General features: G+C 38.6%; 1 protein-coding gene across 3 annotated transcripts in view; it reads left to right on the top strand.

Moving 5' to 3' along the window:
• The window catches only part of TENM1 (teneurin transmembrane protein 1), a 552583-nt gene that overhangs the window by 301394 nt on the left and 230215 nt on the right, over positions 1–20974 (top strand). For all 3 annotated transcript variants that reach the window (XM_029930000.1, XM_029929999.1, XM_029929998.1), the window contains exons 10-11: positions 37–231; positions 3310–3510. In XM_029930000.1, coding sequence (XP_029785860.1) covers positions 37–231; positions 3310–3510 — 396 coding nt within the window. The remainder of the gene's footprint in view (positions 1–36; positions 232–3309; positions 3511–20974) is intronic.

The raw sequence follows: 20974 nt of genomic DNA, 5'->3' as shown, positions 1-20974 counted from the left end.
TTCGAGAACACTACGAGTTCATTTGCCAACCTTCAGATTCGTGCCCTGTGCTGTGTGGTGGGAATGGAGAATACGAGAAAGGACACTGTGTCTGCCGAAATGGCTGGAAGGGGCCAGAGTGCGACGTTCCAGAAGAGCAATGCATTGACCCAACGTGCTTTGGTCACGGCACCTGCATCATGGGAGTCTGCATCTGTGTGCCAGGATACAAAGGAGAAATATGCGAGGAAGGTCAGAGCCCCCATTTTCATCTATTGCTTCAGGCTTTTTTCTCACTGAACTGTCCAAGTGTCATTCTGTGCTTCTGGTAGAAATGCAAGCTGGCTCTGCAAACCGTGAATGTTCAATATGTCTTTAGTACATGGAGCAGAGGGCTTGAGTCCTGGGAGTTCATGTCTCTTCTGACAGTCTCTAATATTAACACAGGGTTGTATCTGTGACACTTGCAGAGCTGTCCTGAAAAATGGTGTTTTGCCCCTCATTTGTAACACTGCTTTATAACTTGAGAATTTCCAGATTGATGATATTAGGTGTTAATTCATATGCTTTCATTGTTCCACAGTACATTAGGCTCTATCTTACTTTAAAGCACATGATAAAAATAATAATGTATTTACATTCGGAACCATTTCATTGAATGTTTTCTTTGGGAGCGATTTGTAATTACCATTATTATTATTGCTTTATAGTATTTATTTTTACATACCTCATGCTGGAACTTAACCTCTGTGCCTAAGGAAGCCAACGGACCACTAATGACTTTCAAGGCAGTGCCTTTATATTAAAATTCACCCCAAAGGAACCTTTACACCCAGACACGCATATTTTGAAATGGCAATAGTTTTCTCTTTTAAAGAGACACGTTAGGAAATAAGTTTACTAGCAGTCAGACCTTTTTCATGCCACATTCCTCAAATAAGACTGATTTCAGAAATAATATTAAACCATTACCATGGGAGATGGTCTCATCACAACTGTTGTTCAGGAAAGAGGCTGCTGAAAATGCACTATAATTGCTTTTTAAAGATGGCTCATTAAGACTATTACACAGCATTCTAAAGGGCTTAATCTCATTCCACTCCAAGAGTTTAGCTTTCCACCTCCCGTTAGCAGTAGTAGAATTTTGGTGTGAAGATTATATCTATTCCAGTGAATGGCATTGGGCCTGGACAGGACAGCAGAGTTCCCGAGTTCCCTCTGGAAATTGTTTTTTTTGTGGTGATCCAACCGCAATCATTATATTTAAGTTGTAAATTCAGATGTTACATGGACATATGCACGTGCATCCAAACAATGCTACCCCTCACAGCATCTGCAGTTTGCCATAAAAATGTTTAACCTCATTAATTTAGACCCTTTTAATCAAACTTTGGGGAGCACTTGAAAAAGGGCATCACTAAGAAAATGTGCAGAATAACCAAGATAGCAAGGAAGAATGCCCACCATATTTAACAGTATAAGCTTATCAAATACAGTAGAAAAAAAATGTTTTAAGTCAAAGGCCACAGACCAGAAACTCACAGGCTGAACTGGGCTTCTGGATGGGTTGTGTTTGATTCACACAATGATGATGGTGGTAGTGTTTTTATTGTTTTTGTTTTTTTTTAATGTGATCTATTTGCCAAAATTTAAAAATAGAGAAATGTCATATAAAAATCTCTTTTTGGTCTTTCTTGAGCACCTGGAAAATCTAATAACCCTTGGCCCATGTTCCCACATGGTGACAATCAGCTGGAACCAAGCATCAGTTTCCTTTAAACTGGACACTTCTTTCTGTTCCCTCCTAACACACTGGCTTCTTACATCCAGTTCACCTCATTCATGTATGCTGCTTGCTGGGTCATTCAGACAGATGACTTTGTGCCTCTAATTTAAGTTTGACTTACCTATTCCTTGAAGGTAGTCTTTTAATAAAATAAACTAAGTTCAGTTATTATTTCGTTTGCTATAGTTGTTGTTCTGTTTTAATGTAACAAAATAACTTCCTTCTAAAAAATACTCTGTACTTTTAGACTTTTCCTCTTGATCCAAATAATGAACAAAATCAAATTAGATGTACCTTTTAGTATTTATTTGCTGATTAGCTCAGGTACTAAAGCACTGTGCTAATGACCTTAAGATTATGGGCTAATTATAATGCAATAGCACTAATTGTAACAGTGCTTAGTTAGGATTACTCTGTTCCATGACCATAAGCCACACCCAAGACGAGACCATAACACTTTATGAATGAAGGCAGGTTTTATCTGTCTGTTTCATTGCTGGAAAAGTAATTCAAAGCATACTCTCCTCATTATGGGCAGTTATTTTAGTTTCATCTTACTGTATTGAGAGAGTAGAAATTTGGAAACAACCTTGTCATTTCCCATGGAATGGCCACTCAATTTAAAGCACAAAACAATTTTCCCCAAGGCAAGCATAGGATCTACTTCTAAGAGTCTATACATTTGTTAGAATGTGTCCAAAAATTTCCAGACTCCCAGAATCAGAGACAAATAGAATTGTATCTGTGATATTCTAAAACATCAAAGACTATGTCTTGGCATCCTGATGGAAGGAGAAGCCACAAAAAAGTTTTAAAATAATTTTTAAAATTTGGTTGAGAATGTTGCCTTTTTAGTGCTTCTAAGAAATTAATGAAAGGTTATAATAAATCTATTATATTACATGATTTCATGTAACAGCAGTAAACTCACCTAATACCTCATAATCTAAGCTTAAAAATGTATGTTTTAATATTTTATATATTTATATTTGTAGATATATTTTATATTACATATAGTATATTTACATATTTGATATATTTATATATTTTATATTTATTTTATATATATGTTACACACACACACACACACACACACACACACACACACTTCTCTAGACATATCAAAGTGAAAGCCATTTCTCAGAGGTAGGATTCCAATTTCAGAAAAGACAAGGAGCAACTTCCCAAAAATTCTTAGGCTTTCTTGCGAAGCCAAGGAATTCCTATTGAAGGCCCACACTGGTGCAGCCACCCATTTATGTGGGAGTACTACACCTTGCTTATCCATTTTAAACAACATATGTGTGGTTTCCTTCATCTTCTAATTTTAGAATGCAACTGTTATGAACCCTATCATATTTTTAAGTGTTAATCATCTTCTGGTTTGAATACAGTCTTTGTATGAGACATTTTATTACCTAATTTAATACCATATTCATGATGTATTAGGAAATCAAGTGTGAATATGTCAGTTTCATCATCCTAAGGTATACAAGCCACACCTATTCACTTTTAACCTTTTTCCTCCTTTTTGGGGCCTTCAGAGGACTGCTTGGACCCAATGTGTTCCAGCCATGGCATCTGTGTAAAAGGAGAATGTCACTGTTCTACTGGTTGGGGAGGAGTCAACTGTGAAACTCCGCTTCCTGTATGTCAAGAGCAGTGCTCAGGACACGGGACTTTTCTTCTGGACACTGGGGTGTGCAGCTGTGATCCCAAGTGGACAGGATCTGACTGTTCAACAGGTACACTGCAGTTACCTCCTTGTCTTCCTTCCTCTGCTCCCAAATTCTCACTCGCCTTTGCATTAAGGTAGAACTTGTTTAAGTCTGGGCTGTATGCCTTCATGGGTGATAAAGGACTTCCAAGTATTTGCTCGGCTAGCATTTTACCGAGTTTTCGTATGCAACATACTACTGGGCTTCTCCTTGTATTTTCCATTGTTGTAGGTCTGTACTTAAAGCTCTGTCCTCATTCTGTATTCTCCCGCACTTACTTCATCTTTTCCCCGAGCTCCCTACCATCAGTTCTATACAGGTTATTTCAAATCTGCATCTCCCCCAAATAATACTTCACTTCCAGTTGTCTGCTGAGTATTTGCACTGGGTGTTCCGTCACTTAGAAACAGAACTTAGCTCAGTAATTCTGTTTACACATTGCCATATTGCCCCCCGATTGCTGTTCCCACAACTTGGCTTTCCTTTTCCTATTCCATACCTGAAAACCAGCTCTAGGTCCCCCTGTCTAGAGATAAACTCAGATATCCTAGCCTGTTATTAAAAGCCCACCATAAACTCTCCCAAACCTCTGTCTCCAGCCTGTCTTCTACTTGTGCTTCTTACATAAACCCTTCCTTCTGCGAACATACTCTGTATGCTCTGCTCACTCCCAGGGCATCCTGCGTCCACACTTTTTGCCATTTTTTGCCATGCCCTTTGCTCAGTGAAGAATGCTGGTAGTTTTCCACCTAGGAAAATCCAGCCCATGGGCACCTGGGTAGCTCAGAAGTATCCGATTCTTGATCTCAGCCCACGTCATGATCTCACGGTTCCTGCGTTCGAGACCCCCGTCAGGCTATGCACTGTCAGTGCAGATCCTACTTGGGACTCTCTCTCTCTCCCTCTCTCTGTCTCTCCCCCACTCACTCTCTCTCACTCTCTCTCAGAATAAATGTAGACACTTAAAAAGAAAAAAGAATTTTTAAAGGAGAAGAAAATCCAGCCCATCCACCAAGCCCAACTATAGTTTTCAGTATTCTGTAAAACCTCTCCTGATCACATCAAGAGGATCCTCTGAAATCCCACCATACTCCCTGCTAGAGAGTACAAATGGCATCGCGATGTAGGTATTTGTGTATGTGATTTGTTTTTCTGCCTAAACTAAAAATAATGGGTAGTTCTTTATACTTTTTCTTATCCTTGAGCCATGTGCTCATTAAGTGAGTAGAATGAACAAATAATAACTCCTACCGAACCTCTGCCTGTGAATTTTGTTGAGGATGAAAGTGATATGAGCTAAACAGGAAAGGTTAAGAGCTCAGCAGGTCCCTTTGTACCACAGAAGTAGTTTATGAGCCAAAAAGTCTGAACACCTGTGCTGTAAAGAAACAAGAAAGCCCCTGTATTAAGAGAATTAAGTCTAACATAACCCTTTACTATACAAAACTTTGTTGCCTCGCATGCAAATGATATGGGAGAAAGGATTGCATTTCACAATTTCATAAACGGATAAAATGATAAAGACAATGTAATAACTAACCTGCAGACCTTAAAATTATTCATTTATATACTTATCAAATGCACGTGTGCCTGCTGTGTACTTGGCATGGTGCTTGGTGCTGGGAATGTGGTGGCGAACGAGGTAGATGTGGTCCTTGCACAAAAGGAGCTTCCAGATTAGTAGAAAAGACGTGTAGAACAAGCTGGAAGAAGGTTACAAAAAGGAAGTAGCTGGGTATTATAGGAATTTATAGTATGGCTCTAAGCTGATTATTCATTTATTTCCTAAATGTCGTTGAACACCATCCATTCCTTCATGAGTGAGATATAGTATGTCTAGAGCTTCAAATTTAAATTAAGAGTAACTTTTGTGTTGTTATTAAAGCACACACTCATATAACAATTATTATGTAATAGGCACTATTCTTTTTTGTTGTTTTTTTATAGTTTATTTATTTATTTTGAGTGGGGGGAAGGCAGAGAGGGAGAGAGAGAATCTCAAGCAGGTTCTGTGCTAGCAATACAAAACCATGAGGTCATGATCTGAGCCAACATCAAGAGTCAGGACTCTTAACTGGCTGAGCCACCCAGGGTCCCCTAATAGACACTATTCTAAGTGTTGTACATATATTCATTTAATCTTCATAACAACTCTGTGAGATATGTACTATAAGTGTGCCCATTTCACAAATGAGGAAGCTGAGATACAGAGAGGTTAAATAGCTTACCCAAAGTCACCCGTATAATGAGTATCAGAGTCGGAACTTGGACTAATAAGCTGTTCTGGCTTCACATGCCGTACATGTAACCACCATACTCTCCTGTCCTGTCCTCTAGAGGCCTGTGACCTAATTCACTCTATAATAAAAAGTATTATTGGACTGTGCTGCAGAACACAAAGAGGAAATGGAAGGTTATTTCTGTGAGAAGAGGCCCCATAGTCAGGCAAGACATTGAAGGAGTCAACATTTGAATCCCCATTAGAAAGATGATCACACGTTTATCACGTGGACAAGAGGAGAAAAAACATTCCGGGCAGATGGAATAACTTAAAGAAATAGAGCTGTGAATGCAAATGCCATGACTGAGGGTTTGCCAGTCCTTGGGCATAGCTGCAGCCTAGAAATCCAAGAGGAGACAAGAGCAGGAGCTATAACACAGTGGGGTGTGTTTACACACCATGCTAAGGGATTTGTATTTCTTCTTGACACAAAAGGAAGCCAGTGAGTGGTTTACAACAAACTGCATGTGGGAAGACCACTCAGGAACTGGGAGGAGGTGATGCATGATATGGGGGCATAAGGGACAAGGGCAGTGTGACTATTAGTGTAGCCCAGTAGTGGAGTGCTGGGGAGGGCTGGAGCTGACACTGCGCTTGTGAGAAGAGCGAGGTGAAGACAGACCAGAAAGGTGTTACAGCAGATGAGGGACAGAGAGGAGCCAAAGATAACTACCCTGAATCGCTAAGTAAAAGAAGGCACCACCAGCTGACACCAAACAAGCACATGCAGAGGGGCACCTGGGTGACTCAGTCTGTTAAGTAGACTCGATTTCTGCTCAGGGAATGATCTCATGGTTCATGAGTTTGAGCCCTGCATCAGATCAGGCTCTGTGCTGACAGTAAGAGCCTGCTTGGGATTCTCTCTCTCTCTCTCTCTCTCTCTCTTTCTCTCTCTCTCTCTCTCTCTCTCTCTTTCTCTCTCTCTCTCTCTTTCTCTCTCTCTCTCTCTCTCTCTGACCCTCTCCGACCCTCAAAATAAATACATAAACATTTTTTTTTAAAGCACTAGCAGGAAGCCAGGTTTGGGCAGAGGGACAGGACCTGGTGAGGTCAGCTGTGGACGTGCTGAGTTAGAGGCGCCTGCAGAAGATCCAGGTGGGTATGTCCCGTGACAGATTGATTGTCAAGAGTGGAATTTATGGGAGAAATCTGAACCGGAAACAAATATTTGGGCTATATTCCAGACCTTAGGAATGTACATTATTGTCCAAGAAGAGTTCAGAGAATAAGAATGAAGAACATCAAGACCCTAGAGAACACCAGTATATAATATCTTTACCATGAGAGGGTTCTTAACATTTAGTCAAAAACCATAAGCATTTATTGTTTGAATAGTGATTCTGTATCATACGGTTTCTCCCTCACGCCACTCACATCCCTCCTATGTCCTTCCTGATGCCACAGAATTGGGTAAAAATTTTGGCAATACACTAAACACCAGTTGTACAAATTCAAGTGTTTGTATTTCCAATGAACCAACATGCAGTTCAGTGTGTTGAGAGTTTCTCTTGATGCAGCCTGCCCCTTCCACCTAATACACAGACATGCACCAGGCCTGGCAGCAGAAATCACTTAGAAGGGGAACAAAAGGCTAATTATGAATGTGCCTCTTCACTTGCCTCCCCTTTCAGATGACGTGCCCTAACCCTACGCTCCACCTCCATCACCTCAAGCCACCCTTACCCACCCAAACTGCATGGTGAGGAAACATGAAAACCCCATAGAAGATTAGGTCTGGAAGAAAACAGAGAGGTGTCTGCCTCAGTGTTTCATAGATGTGGTGGCCTCTAGGCCACCTGCCTCAGCATCACTAGGGATTCTAATACTCAGTGGCACAGACAGGTTAAACAGTTTTCCTGAAGGTGAAAGCCACTGAACTGGTCTAACATCCTCATTTAATTGTTCATTTGCCCCTATTATGTCCCTGTCCTCCTGTGCGGTGATGAGATACTTCATGATGAAACATATCTATAGCTGGGGAGACAAGTGTGAACAAAGATTTAGAATACCTCTCACTAAGCTATAAAAGAAAGAGCTGCAATGCAGAAGGTGTATTTAGCTTCACCAGAGGTCTTGAAAGTGGTCACAAACGACCACAGATCCTTCAGGGGCCTGTATACCACACCTAGGAGTTTGTACTTGATCCTGAGGACAATGAGAAGGCCATTGAGGGAATTTAAAGAGATTAGTGTCATGACTGTGTTTGCATTTTAGAAAGATCATTCTGAAAGTGGCTTGGAAAATATAGTAAAAAGTGAAGAAATGTTGATATAAGGGGATTTAAGCACAGGTGGAAATGAAAGGCTGGGGGTGAGAGAAGTTAGGAAACAGGACTTGGTTACTGGGTACATGCCAGGGGAGGCAGGAATTTTCAGAGTCTGCGACATCCACAGTAGGACACTACATTAATGGTGAACACTGCTAACAGAGAAACAAGTTCCTGCCCTACTAAAAAATTTTTCATTGAGCACCTACTGTGTGCCATGTGCTAGAATCTTGGAACCCATCCATGAGGAAAACAAAGATTTCTGCACCAGTGGCACTTGTGGTCTTGCAGGGGTGAGACAAGTGGTAAACAATGAACATGTTTCAAGTTTTTGAAACATGAGCACACCAAGGGCCAGAGAGGTGAAAGAAGTGGTCCAAGACCAAAGACCTGGCCAGTTGCAAACCTATAAGTAGGAGCCAGCTCTGCCAGTTTCATTCTGTGTCTAGAGTTCTTTTCAGCCCTCCATCCTCAGCCCCACCAGGGAAAGAAGGAAGAGTTAGACAAGGAGCTATTCACGCAGGTGAATAGATGAGCTTGCAGAAAAGGGCACGTTCAAGGAGATGAAGGGCACCAACTATCAAGTACATGAGTGATACCTTTTTTTCCAGAGATCCCAGACTAAAGCCACACTCATCCATTCTGGATCCAATAGAAAAAGAACACTAGAATCATCTCTTGCTCAAAGAAGCAAAAGGGTGGAGAGGTGTGACCCAAAGCTCAGCAGGCAGGCTCTCAGGCAAAAGCCTTCCTAATAAAACTACCAAATTGAAAAATAGGGGTAGGAAATGCCTGGCAAATCTCTAGTGTCATGGTAGAAATAGTCCTTCTGTGATTTTTAAGCTCCATAAGGGTTGTTCCCACAGAGCATATTTAACCATCAAGATGATCTCACTGTGCAGACTTTTAATTGAGTGTGCTCAGTACAGGAAGCAATTTAACATCTGATTCTTATAATGGATCATGTCATTTCAAAGGTGGATATGCTCTTGCCATTGATCATTTTCTTCCTCTAAGCGCTTGAAACTTAGCTGTTAGCATGTTAACTGTGCTGCTCTGAGACCAAGAGGACCACAGTGAATGGTTTCCTGATTATTTTCAGTCTGTTTTCCAGACACATTGAGTATTGTTAGCAGCACCATAGTGATACCTGATAGAGGCATCTTTCACCTGAGAGTCTCATGGTACTTCACAAAGGTTAACTCATTCGTCTTTTAAAAAATACCTTGAGAGGAATGCAATCGAAGCTAGTTATACCATAGTGAGACTTGGATATACCACAGGTCAAATCACACTCCCTTAAAATGTAACTCCTTGCCATGAAATCTCAGTAATACATTTAGCCTATACTAAGGATATTGGCTCTAACCGTTACTATCATCATTTTAAAATGCATCTAATATATTTCTCTCATAAAATATGGCTTCTCCTGATCACGTAGTCTTTGAGGGAAAACATAAAAGCAGAATTTAGAGCTTTGTAGTCCTCTCCTCTGAGCCACCCTGTCTATTGTTACTCACAGATAACTGACATCGAGATTCATAGAAGGCAAGCATTCACAGAGAGAGGACAACTCTTGGTCTTCTCTACTGTGATCCTCTCTCGTTATACTGTATCTTAGTAGATTAATCAACTAGAGAGACCTGGAACATTCGGCCATGAGGTATTCCTGAACATTCTATTTGCTATATACCAGAAACCATATAAGGTACTATTGTTCTGTACCCCATCCAAGCAGGGTTGGTTCCTGAAGATCCCATAAGGCTTTGTTATAAGGATATTTGTTTTTGGCTAGCCTATGATATGTGGCCATCTTGTCCATCAGAGAGAAGACAGTATATGTGTGTGTGTGTGTGTGTGTGTGTGTGTGTGTGTTCACAGCACAGTGACCTTGAGTACTCACTTAACTTCTTTGAGTCTCAGCTGCCTCATCTGTGAAATGGTAGATTAGCCAAATGACCTTTGAGGTCCCTTCCAACACTGAGTGCTATGATTCTTGATCCTGTATATTGAGCTTTTGACACTGATTATGAATGGTTCATGGATACAGTCCATAAACTCTCTTAACTCTGTGTTGTTTATGGTGAGAGAATGTTAATTGTAAATAGTTTTGTTTTTATTATAAAGACATCCACATTTTGATATATAGACCATGTTGTTGGAAAATTTACTTCTACTTATAGAGGTACACACACACACTTACACATATACATACACATTTATGAGTATGTGTATATATATAATATGTATATATATATCTTCATTATAACAATGTCTCATTATGTTTTTAAGTGTTCCCTAATGGATGGTGATATGCATCTACTAATAAAACAGATAATTAGAGGAGGAAGTTGTAAGAGGCTCATATAATTATTTTTTCTAGGGAAACTTTCCTTGATTATACAAGTACCATATGCTTTAAAAAAACATTATTAGTTTTCCCCTTTATTGAAAATGCAAGTAATCAAAAGATTTTCATCTGACTATACATGTCTACCACATACAATGTATCACTTTCCTGCAATTTCCAGGTATTGATCGACCATTTAAAATGATTAGTGTGTACACTGTATTTTTCCTACAGACCTTACAGTAACAACAGGGACATAAATGCCATTTGATAAAGAAGCTTTGTTCAAAATGTAATGCACATGCTATGGGCATAGCTGTGTAGCCATCCATCATGCCAATGAAGAGAAAAGTCCTCTCATGTAGAAGATAACTACAGTTTAGCATCTTCAATAGAAAACAGATAATTAATGTAACTAGATTCGGTGCCTAGTGTTACAGGTACTTTTTTCCCTATTCAGTCTTGGACATGTGCCTGAATTTCTTAGGAATTGTAGGTGAACTCTCAGAAGAAATGTTTCTGTTAGTCAGCAGACAATGTTAGTATATCATAATGCTACAAATTCCCTGTACTTAAAGAAAAGCTCAAATATAGACAGCTAGTCACTGAATCATGATAGGGGGTTTTAGAGTGATTTTTAGCAGACAAGGATGAAAAGCTTGTGACGAATCCTTATACAGGCTTAATTAACTTGCTATTCAAAGTATGAAAGTCTCTGATCAAATTTATTTTAAAGTAAATCTTTTTTTACTCCGTAAAATAATAAAGAATCAACCTTCAGGTGATGCTTATTTGATTGATTTAATCAAAAGACCCTGCTTGATACAGTGGCTAAACCATTAACGCTGCAGTGAGATGAAAACATTAACTCTAGATTATTGAATCAGTAAGTGAAGTTCATTGGTGGCACTATAAATACAACCCAAAAGCATCCTTAAGAGAATTACAAGTCAAATTAAGTGTGTAAGACTAAATCCACAGGTATATCTTTGGGAGGTAACTATGAAGTGGGGAGAAAATTACATTAGTACCATGATTTCCTAACAACACAGTTTGTCACTCCCTAAGCCTTTTTTTTTTGTCTCAAGTGAAAATAGAAATTGTGCCCAAAAATATTCTCCTATTCAAAATTCCTTATCTTTATAAAAGAGAGTTCATTGGGACGCCTGGATGGCTCAGTCAGTTAAGCGTCTGGCTTCGGCTCAGGTCCTGATCTCACGGTTTGTGGGTTCGAGCCCCATGTCGGGCTCTGTGCCGGACAGCTTAGAGCCTGGAGCCTGCTTCAGATTCTGTATCTCCCTCTCTCTCTGACCCTCCCCTGCTCACGCTGTCATTCTCTATCTCTCAAAGATAAATTAAAAACATTAAAAAATTTTTTAAATAAAATAAAAATAAGAGAGTTCATTTAATGACCATTAGATTGTATATGTAGTCTAACGATGTGATTCAAAGCACATCAAATATCAAATGTTTTCCAAATACAACTTTTCTGTTTTGTTCCGAGACAATAAAAGAGCCACACCTGTAATGCCATCATCATTAGCAGGGAGCAATGCAAAACTCCAGGGAAATGTGACAATTTGACAAGTTTGCACTGAGAGGTAAATTTGCAGCTGCCTCTCTGTAAATCTGAGCTAACTCTACGGACTGTGCCAGGACATTAAAGCTTTAAAATTGTTTTGCAAACCAGAGACATCTATTTAAATAAGGTGGCAACTGTGAGTCAAACAATGGAAGGAAGCATGAGTGTGCAGATGTATGCTTCTTTACATGGTTAATGTATAGTTAATAATAAGGAATGCATTTGGACAGATAGATAGCAGCATTAAAGAAAACAGGCAAATACTGTGTTTTTCACTTTAAAGGAACTTCTCTCATTTACTCACACTTGAATTCTGAATCCCAGATTCATTTGCTATTTGGCCTTTTTCTTCATTGTTGTTTATCTACATGAAGTGAAAGCAGAGCCAGCAACAGTTATACCTAAAAGGTGTATTTGAGTCTGCAGGTGGTGTCCTGTAGGGACCTGGGGGCCCACCTCCGCAGGGTGACCTGCTGTCACGGCAGCATCCCTGACCAGGCAGGAGGAGGCAGAAAGGTTTCACAGTGGAGATGGCTGTGAGATTCAAAGAAGCCAGAATGCACATGTGCAAAACTGGTGGCCAGGATATGTGGAGTGGATCAAAAAAAGTCCCAATTATGCATGTCAAAACCAGATGATTACAGATACTGAAGAGCATCCCACATAATCTCCCCACCCCCCACCCCAAGGGATTGAATGATACTCTCATTTCTATAAAGAAACATCCTAGATGTATTTGATGGTTTTAATTTATTCTCCAAATACATACTCATTTTCCTCATTTCATCATTATGGACATAATATGGGGTCATTACTAGATTTTGGACTACACATTGACCTGTGATGATGCAAAATGCCTAAAGGACTCTTCCATATATTCTGAGTTACTGGAGAGAAGGAGAAGGGGGATAGGAAGGATGGCGATTAGTCTTTCATTAAGCAGTAAGGACAAAACATTTTCACCTGGAAACCTCATAAAGTGGACCTCACCGAAATTCTCAATGGGTACTTGGATCTGCTATAAAGAATTTGACTTGTACCCAGACTTCCAAATTCCCAGGAACCTAGCAAAAAGGTTTCTGTTACTCTCATAATGTCCATAAGGTGTGAGTCGAATACGTAATAGTTTCCTCATTTTATAACTGAAGGCACTAATTTGCTTGGAGACACAGGACGACTTACTTTATTTTGTATGCTTCAGAGTTGAAGCTCACTCACAATAGAATTCACAGCCTAAAGATCAGTGTGGATTTATTTTTTTTAATCTTGTTAGTGAGTTGCTGAGTCTCTTGAAGATAAAGAACCTTCTCTTTCATTCATCATAGAAAATGTTTAGTCATTATTTCTTTAAATTTTGATTTTCCCACATTCTCTATTACCTCCCTTTGGAAGTTCCATTAGACTGCCCCACGCTGACCTCTATGTCATTTACTTCTTTTTCCTATTTTCCATTTCTTTGTTGTAGGTAATTTCTTCAAATTGGGCTCACGAAATATCTCTTCAGTTCTATTTCTTATAATGTTTAACCCTTCCACTGAATTTTTTATTTCAGTGATTACTTTCCTTTTCTAAAATTTTAACTTAGTTTTTTTTCCCAAATATTCCTCCTTCGTTTTGATAATCTCTTGCTCTTTAATAGTGCTTCTGGTTACTCTCTTTTCTTTAAACATATGAAACATAGTTATTTTATATGCTGATAAGTGCAGTTTGTCAACTCTTTGTGGTCTGGGTCTATAGTTTCTATCAACTCTTGCATAGGATGGCTCCCTTTCTTGTTTTTGCTATTTTTTTATTGTGAGTACAAATATGTTGAAATTCTGAGTCCTGTGTGAAGAAAATATTCCTCTGGGGAGGATTTATGTTTGTTTCTGCTAGAAACCTATCTCCTACAGATCAGGGTAAACTTTAAATTTAAAATCTCAGGTTGCAGATTTTTGACCATACAAATAGTATAAATTCAGGCCCTAAGCACACCTGAAACTTTGCAAGTGGCCATGAAATCTCAGAGGAAGCTTGTTATTTAATATCCTGAGACCTAAGCCTGAGACAGATCACTTTCTTCTAGTCTGTCTTTGCAAGGCGTATTTTCTTGTACATTGGTTTTGAATATGGGTCCCCCTTCCTGCATAGGCCCAGGGCTTTAGTAATAATCTGTTCCCCACTCTGGACTCTCACCACACCTCTATATGTACAGCAGATGCTTCCAGTGTCCTGGCAGAGCTCTGACTTTCAGTGTCATCGTAGGCAAATCAGCCACTATGGGTCTCAATTTATACATCTGCAAAATATGTTTTTCAGCTAGGTTCACATTTAAATCTCCTTTTTAGTAGTTTACATTTTTTACTCTAGAGAACAAGTTTTAAGTTCCAGTTAAATCAAGAATTCTTTCTAGTGAAATATGGGTAAACACATTAGAGTCCAACAAACTTAAAAGAGTTCATTCCATGCTAGCAAAATGGTTCAGTTAATATGCATTAGAAGAACATTCTGAGAAGTATTGTTCAAAAAAAATTTCTCAAACCATAGCAGTCAAAATTAACCCTGGAGTCCAGAGTGAACAATTTCAGCAATCAAGGAGAACTTCCCACACTTCTCTGCTAGGTCCATTTATTTTTAAAAATTTATTCTGCATGTCAAGCAATGCAAATTTGAATCACTCTAAATGCCATTGCCTACTTTCTTTTCCAACAGGCTCCCCTTTGTGCATTTCTTCTTTGACACATTTATTGGCATAATCATCAAATGTTTTTACTTGATCAGATCTTAGAGATCACCTAGTTTTGACCCCTCCTTTTGCAGAAGAGAAAACTGAGGCCCAGAAAGGTTAAATGACTTGTGTTAGGTCATGCAGCTAATTAGGCCCATAGTTAGTGTGAGAGACAGGTCTCGGGAATTCTGATTTAGACCTTTAGTTCAATATACCATTCAGGGAAGCTTGTCCAAATTCAGATATTACCTTTCCATTGTTGGCACTTCCACTGAATCTAGAAAAATGGCAATGAGCATATAAAGGGCAGCATCCTGGTACCTCTTCTTTGACTTTCAGAAAGTTATAAAGACTGTCAGAGATTCAGCATAGAAAAAGATCAGACAGGGGTGCCTGGGTGGTTCAGTTGGTTGCATGTCCGACTCCTGATTTGGGCTCAGGTCATGATGTCATGGTTTATGGGTTTCAGCCTGTATCTGCCTCTGCGCTGACAGCATGGAGCCTGCTTGGGATTCTGTCTCTGTGCCTCCCCCATTCACACACGCACTCACTCTCTCTCTCTTTCGAAAATAAATAAATGAACTTTACAACAATAAATAAAAGAAAAAGAAAAAACTCACACAGAAGTGAACTCAGATCCCAGCTCTGCTTCTAAGTTACAATGGGACCTTCACTAGGTTACTTGGTTTTTCTGAGCTTCCCCTATAAAATGGGGAAATAATTGTTACTTTGTAGGGTAGTTGTAAGGGTTAAATGAGATAATATATGTGAAACACCTAGCAGAGTGCTTCTCCCATCATAGACATTAAATTATAATAATAAATGGTAGCTATTATTGTCATTATATTTCAATTCTCATTGTAAAGACACATTTCAAAGACAAATCTTTTGTAAGTAGAAGATAAATTAGTAGCTGTCTCAAAGAAATTCATTTTCAGATACTGTAAAGCTGAATTAATTTAAAGGAGTGTGAAAATTCTTTCTTCTCCAAAGTCATGGCATTCTTTTGTTCCTACCTAAATGGTGATGTTTCCTGTGTTTGTGGGATAGATGTTTCACTGAAAAGTTGGCCAAAAAGTAGTTATTCTATCTTTTCACTTCCCTTACTTTAAGTTCTGCTCTTCATTATAAAAATTACAGTACAGGAAAATTTATATTCCTGGTTATGTCAGATAAGGTTAGAGTCCAGTGACAGGAAATACCTCCCTAAAGGAAAAAAAAAAACCCAAAGACTGGCTTAAGGAAGATATACGTGTGACCTTTCTCTTACAAAAAAGAAATCTAGAGGTAAACAGTCCAAACCTTGTGTGCTGGCTCCAGAAATCTTCTTGCTTACACCTCTGCTATCCCTAGGATGGGACCTTTATTCTCCTGGTATACAGTGGTATCCAGTGCTCCAGCTACCACATCTTCGTTCCAGGCAAAACGAAGGATTAGGGAAGGGGAAAGAGCCTGTCCCCTCTCTTTTAAGGAGACCTCATTGAAGCTACTGCTGGGAACATTCATTTATATCTCATTGACCAATAACTAAGTCACATGACCATACCTAGCTACAAAGGAAGCTGAGAAATGTGATCTTTATTTAAGGAAGTTATGTGCACAGGTAATTAATGTCAAATTTCACTGTGGTTTTCTAGCTCCCAACCAACACAACAGGGTAACATAATCAGTTCTGTGATAGTGATCACTGTGTCCCCAACATGAAGACAAGCCCATAGCTCCACAGAAATCAAACTTTTCTTTGTCTTGAAAGCAGTGAAATACTTCATCTGTGGATCTTCTTCATGATTTGGTATGGAAAATGAATTCAAGTATCTCCTTATTAGTTTTTCTATTTACTTCATGTTGAAATGATAATAATACTTTGGATATATTGGATTAAATAAATATAAAAATCATTGTTATTTAAATAGTTTCACCTATATTTTTAAGAATTTTAGTGTAGCGACTAGAAAATTTAAAATTATTCATATGAGGGAACCTAGGTGGCTCAGAAGGTCAAGCATCTGACTCTTGATTTCAGCTCAGGTCATGATCTCACGGTTCATGAGATAGAGCCCCACATCAGGCTCTGCGCTGACAGCATGGAGCCTGCTTGCGATTTTTTCTCTCTCCCTCTCTCTCTCTGCTCTTACTCCTGCTCATGCTTGCTCTCTCTCTCTCTCTCTCTGTTTCTCTCTCTCTCTCTCCCTTCCTCAAAATAAATAAATAAACATTAAAAAATTAAAAAATAAAATTATTTACATGGCTTGCATTTGAGGTTCATATTATATTTTTGTTGGACAGCACTACTCTAGCATATGACAGTATTATTTTTAGCCTTCAAAATAGAACCAAATGTATCTTCCAAACTAAACTGATTATATTCAAATACCAAGATGCCTGAACAAGGATACTGACAGTATAGGGTTGTTGGCAAATTCAATTATATGTAGAGAACATCTACCAAAAATGATGATTTTTTGTTTTAGTATAATTGACCAAGAATCCTTCCTGGCAATAGTAAGACAGCAAGGATGACCATTATTAAATCCACCTCCAGTTTATGACAATCAAACTATAGTAAGCATGCATAAAAGAATGCTTTTATTTATATTTTCTAAGACTGGAGAAGCATCAACTCGTTAATAGAGTTCTACAAATTACAATAAAGAATACAAGTGTGGAACAATAGTAAAATAATTAAATGTCTACTGATAACCTACTTCTTGTGTATAACATAAGCCTGAGAAGCCCAGGCTTTCAATTTCTCAAGAAGGAAAGCAGCATATCTTTCAGATAAAACGTTAAATAAATAGGTTTATAATTGGGATGGAGTAAAGAAGTTTTATGTAATCAAATGAATTAGAACACTCTTGGTCCACCCAGAAATCCTATAGAGATAGTAAACTGTAAAAGATTAGAGCTTGTCATGCAGAGTGGATCTCGGAGTGTTCTTAGGCCATGAAGTCTTCCTCGGGTGTTATATTTAGCTTGTTTACAGAATCATGTGTGTTATATGAAGGAGAAGTACTTGGATGGAGGCAGGTTGCACAGGGTCACCAACATATCAGTGGGCATCTGAGCTGCCATGACTTCATTGTCCATAAATGTACCCTGTGTAGCTGCCACAGAGCCTGGCCTCTTTATAGGATGGAGCAACCAAACTCAGATCTTTCCACAATGTCATTTTAAATATGAATTTTTACTTAGCAATAAGCTTTTCTTTTTTAATTTAGATTTTAGTTAGTTAACATACAATGCAATATTGCTCTTAGGAGTAGAATGCAATGATTCATCGCTTCCATACAATACCCAGTGCTCATCCCAACAAGTGCCCTCCTTAGTGCCCATCACCATGTAGCCCCTTCCCCTTCCTGCCACCCCTCCAGCAACCCTGAGTTTGTTCTCTAGCATTAAGAGTCTCTTGTGGTTTGCCTCCCTCTCTGTTTTTGTCTTGTTTAGTTTTTCCTTCCCTCCCTCTATGTTCATCTGTTTTGTTTCTTAAGCTCCACATATGCATGAAATCATATGATATTTGTCTTTCTCTGATTGAGTTATTTCATTTAGCATAATGCACTCTAGTTCCATCCACATTATTGCAAGTGGCAAGATTTCATTCTTTTTGATTGTCAAGTAATATTCCATTGTGTGAGTGTGTGTGTGTGTGTGTGTGTGTGTGTATCATATCTATAATGAACTTCTCAAACTCAACACCCAGAAACAAATAATACAGTGAAAAATGGACAGAAGACATGAACAGACACTTTTTTTCCAAAGAAGACATCCAGATGGCTAACAGACACATGAAAAGATGCTCAGCATCACTCATCATCAAGGCAATACAAATAAAAACCACAGTGAGATACCACCTCATACAAGTCAGAATGGCTAAAATTTAACAAGTCAGGAAACAACAGATGTTGGCGAGGTTGTGGAGAAAGGGGAAACCCTCTTGCTCTGTTGGTGTGATGCAAACTGGTGCAGCCATTCTGTAAAACAGTATGGAGGTTCCTCAAAAAAATAAAAATAGAACTACCCCACAGCCCAGCAATTGCACTACTAGGTATTTATCCAAAGGATAAAAAAATGCTGATTCAAAGGGGCACATGCACTCCAATGTTTATAGCAGTGCTATCAATGATAGCCAAAGTATGGAAAGAGCACAAATCTGTCCAACATTCTTGTCAAACCAGATACTAGGACAGGAGAGACAGAGAGTATATCCATTTTAATTATCATCAGTCCATTCATAATGGAAGCTGTCCCTCACTTGAGGTACGGAAAGGTTGAAATGGTCCTTTGGAATCAACGGACTAATAGATTGAAAGTCTTTCAGTCCGTCTCAGTCTTCCCAGTCTCCTTACATTGTTAGTCCAAAACTAAAATGCAGAAAAGCTCCTGAACAGCCATACCAAGGGTTAAGATAGTGAAGAAATGACTAATTTCTTACTTTTTCACAATATCCATCTTTAGCATCATCGTGAGGAAAGAGAAGCTAATCCTACTCATGAACCCTATACAGTAAATAAAATCTATAATGTTGGCCTCCAGGCTAGATAAAAAGTTTCTTATAGATTTATCCCATATCTTACCCTTCAGTACCTCTAAGTTTGGTGCATAAATACATTTTTTATGTGTGAGGAAATTTCCTTTTGGGTTAATACATCTCTCTCTAAAAATATATCTCTCTCTAAAAGATTAGTTCATGGAGAAGCAACCTACATAGTCCCTGGAGACTTCTGGTAGAAAGCAATAGAATCACCCACCATCCTAGAATTCAGCTTCTGAGATATGATTTAACTCTACCATAAGAAGCAGAGAATGGATAAAAGTTTAAAGATGATTTTAAAAGGACTATATATCTAAGTGAACTGTGTGCACTTTGACAGGAGATATACAAAAGTAAAGGCAAATTATTCCCAAATTGCCAAAGAACTGAATCAAAGAGAAGATAGTCCAGTTATATAAGTCAGATATTTAATACCAGTTCACCTTACCTCTGCCATGTGTTGTAGTTAATTGTTTCTTAGCTAAATGGAGAGGAATAGAGGCAAAACTCATATATGGGAAGATAACCTGTGTTAAAAACAGGTCTCATGAAACACTAAAACTAGCCAGAAAAGACAGGGTAACAACAGGGTCTCTACCTATGGAATTCCAGCCTGGGATGTTCCAGGAAAATATTAGTCATCAAAGAACCCTTTGGTAACTCTAAGGAATCTATTGTGTGCAAATAATTATGCCCGATGTAATTAATGTAGTATATTGCTCCTGGAGTTTCTACCACCATTGGACTAGCTCACCCTAATCTGGCAGACAAAAGTTCTAGCTACAGTTTGCAGACCCCTATTTCTAGGAATGTATGAGACATGCTTTTTCTGGCCCAGATAACTTGTACCATGGTGAAGCTACTTGAGGACTAGAATGATGAGTATGGCAATAATGATGATGATGATGTTTACGTTTATTGAGCTCTAACTATAAACATGCATTGCAAATATTATCCATTTATTCTTCATGACAGGTCAGTACTTCCAAAATATTTTCTACACAGCCGTTTTCTGCAAGATGTTATAGACAAACAAAAAAGAGTCTGATGAGAAAATAAAAGGAAAAATACTACATGTATTCACAGCTCCCACTTGGAAATTCACAAAGTACATTCTCATATTACAGAGTCTAAAACATCCCTGCATTAGGAAAGCTGTCTACCAGAGCTTCCCACAAAACTTTGATCGGGAAATCCAGGTTTTGCTTAAGATTTCTTCATATCCTATGGAATTAACAGTGTTCTTTGGAACATACTTTTGGGAAAATGACTATAAAATGGTATGGCCATTTATCGATAGTGAAATCGATAGAGAAATTCAGCAGGTCTATCTATTCCCAAAGCCCATACTTATCATTAACTATAATGACTCAGATAATCATTATCATGGCACTACCTATTATGTTAAAGGTGTTTTATGTATATTATCTCTCACCCTTGTAATGATCTTGCAGTAAAAGCACTCTTATCCCCATTTTATAAGTGAAGAAACTGAGGCTCTGTTAGATCCAGTGAGTTACCCAGACCTTGCCGAAAAAGAAGTTTCTCTAGGACTGTCAGCAGGGATATAGAGTTGGCTGGTTCTGTTTATATAGTCTTAAGCAAATTGCCTAATTTCTTGAAGCTTCAGTGTCCAGATCTGTAAAATGGGCATAATACGTCTGGCACACCATAGTGATTTCAGCAAACTGTTTGTATTACACAGTCAGTAATAAGTTTAATCAAGCCAGTATACTGCCAAGTAAATGCATAGTAAAGCTCAACATTGGAAGTA

Source organism: Suricata suricatta, chromosome X (genome assembly GCF_006229205.1).
Source record: "Suricata suricatta isolate VVHF042 chromosome X, meerkat_22Aug2017_6uvM2_HiC, whole genome shotgun sequence".
Lineage (NCBI taxonomy): Eukaryota > Metazoa > Chordata > Mammalia > Carnivora > Herpestidae > Suricata > Suricata suricatta.
The sequence above is the reverse complement of the archived record's forward strand: the minus strand, read 5'-3'. Positions and strand labels throughout refer to the sequence as shown.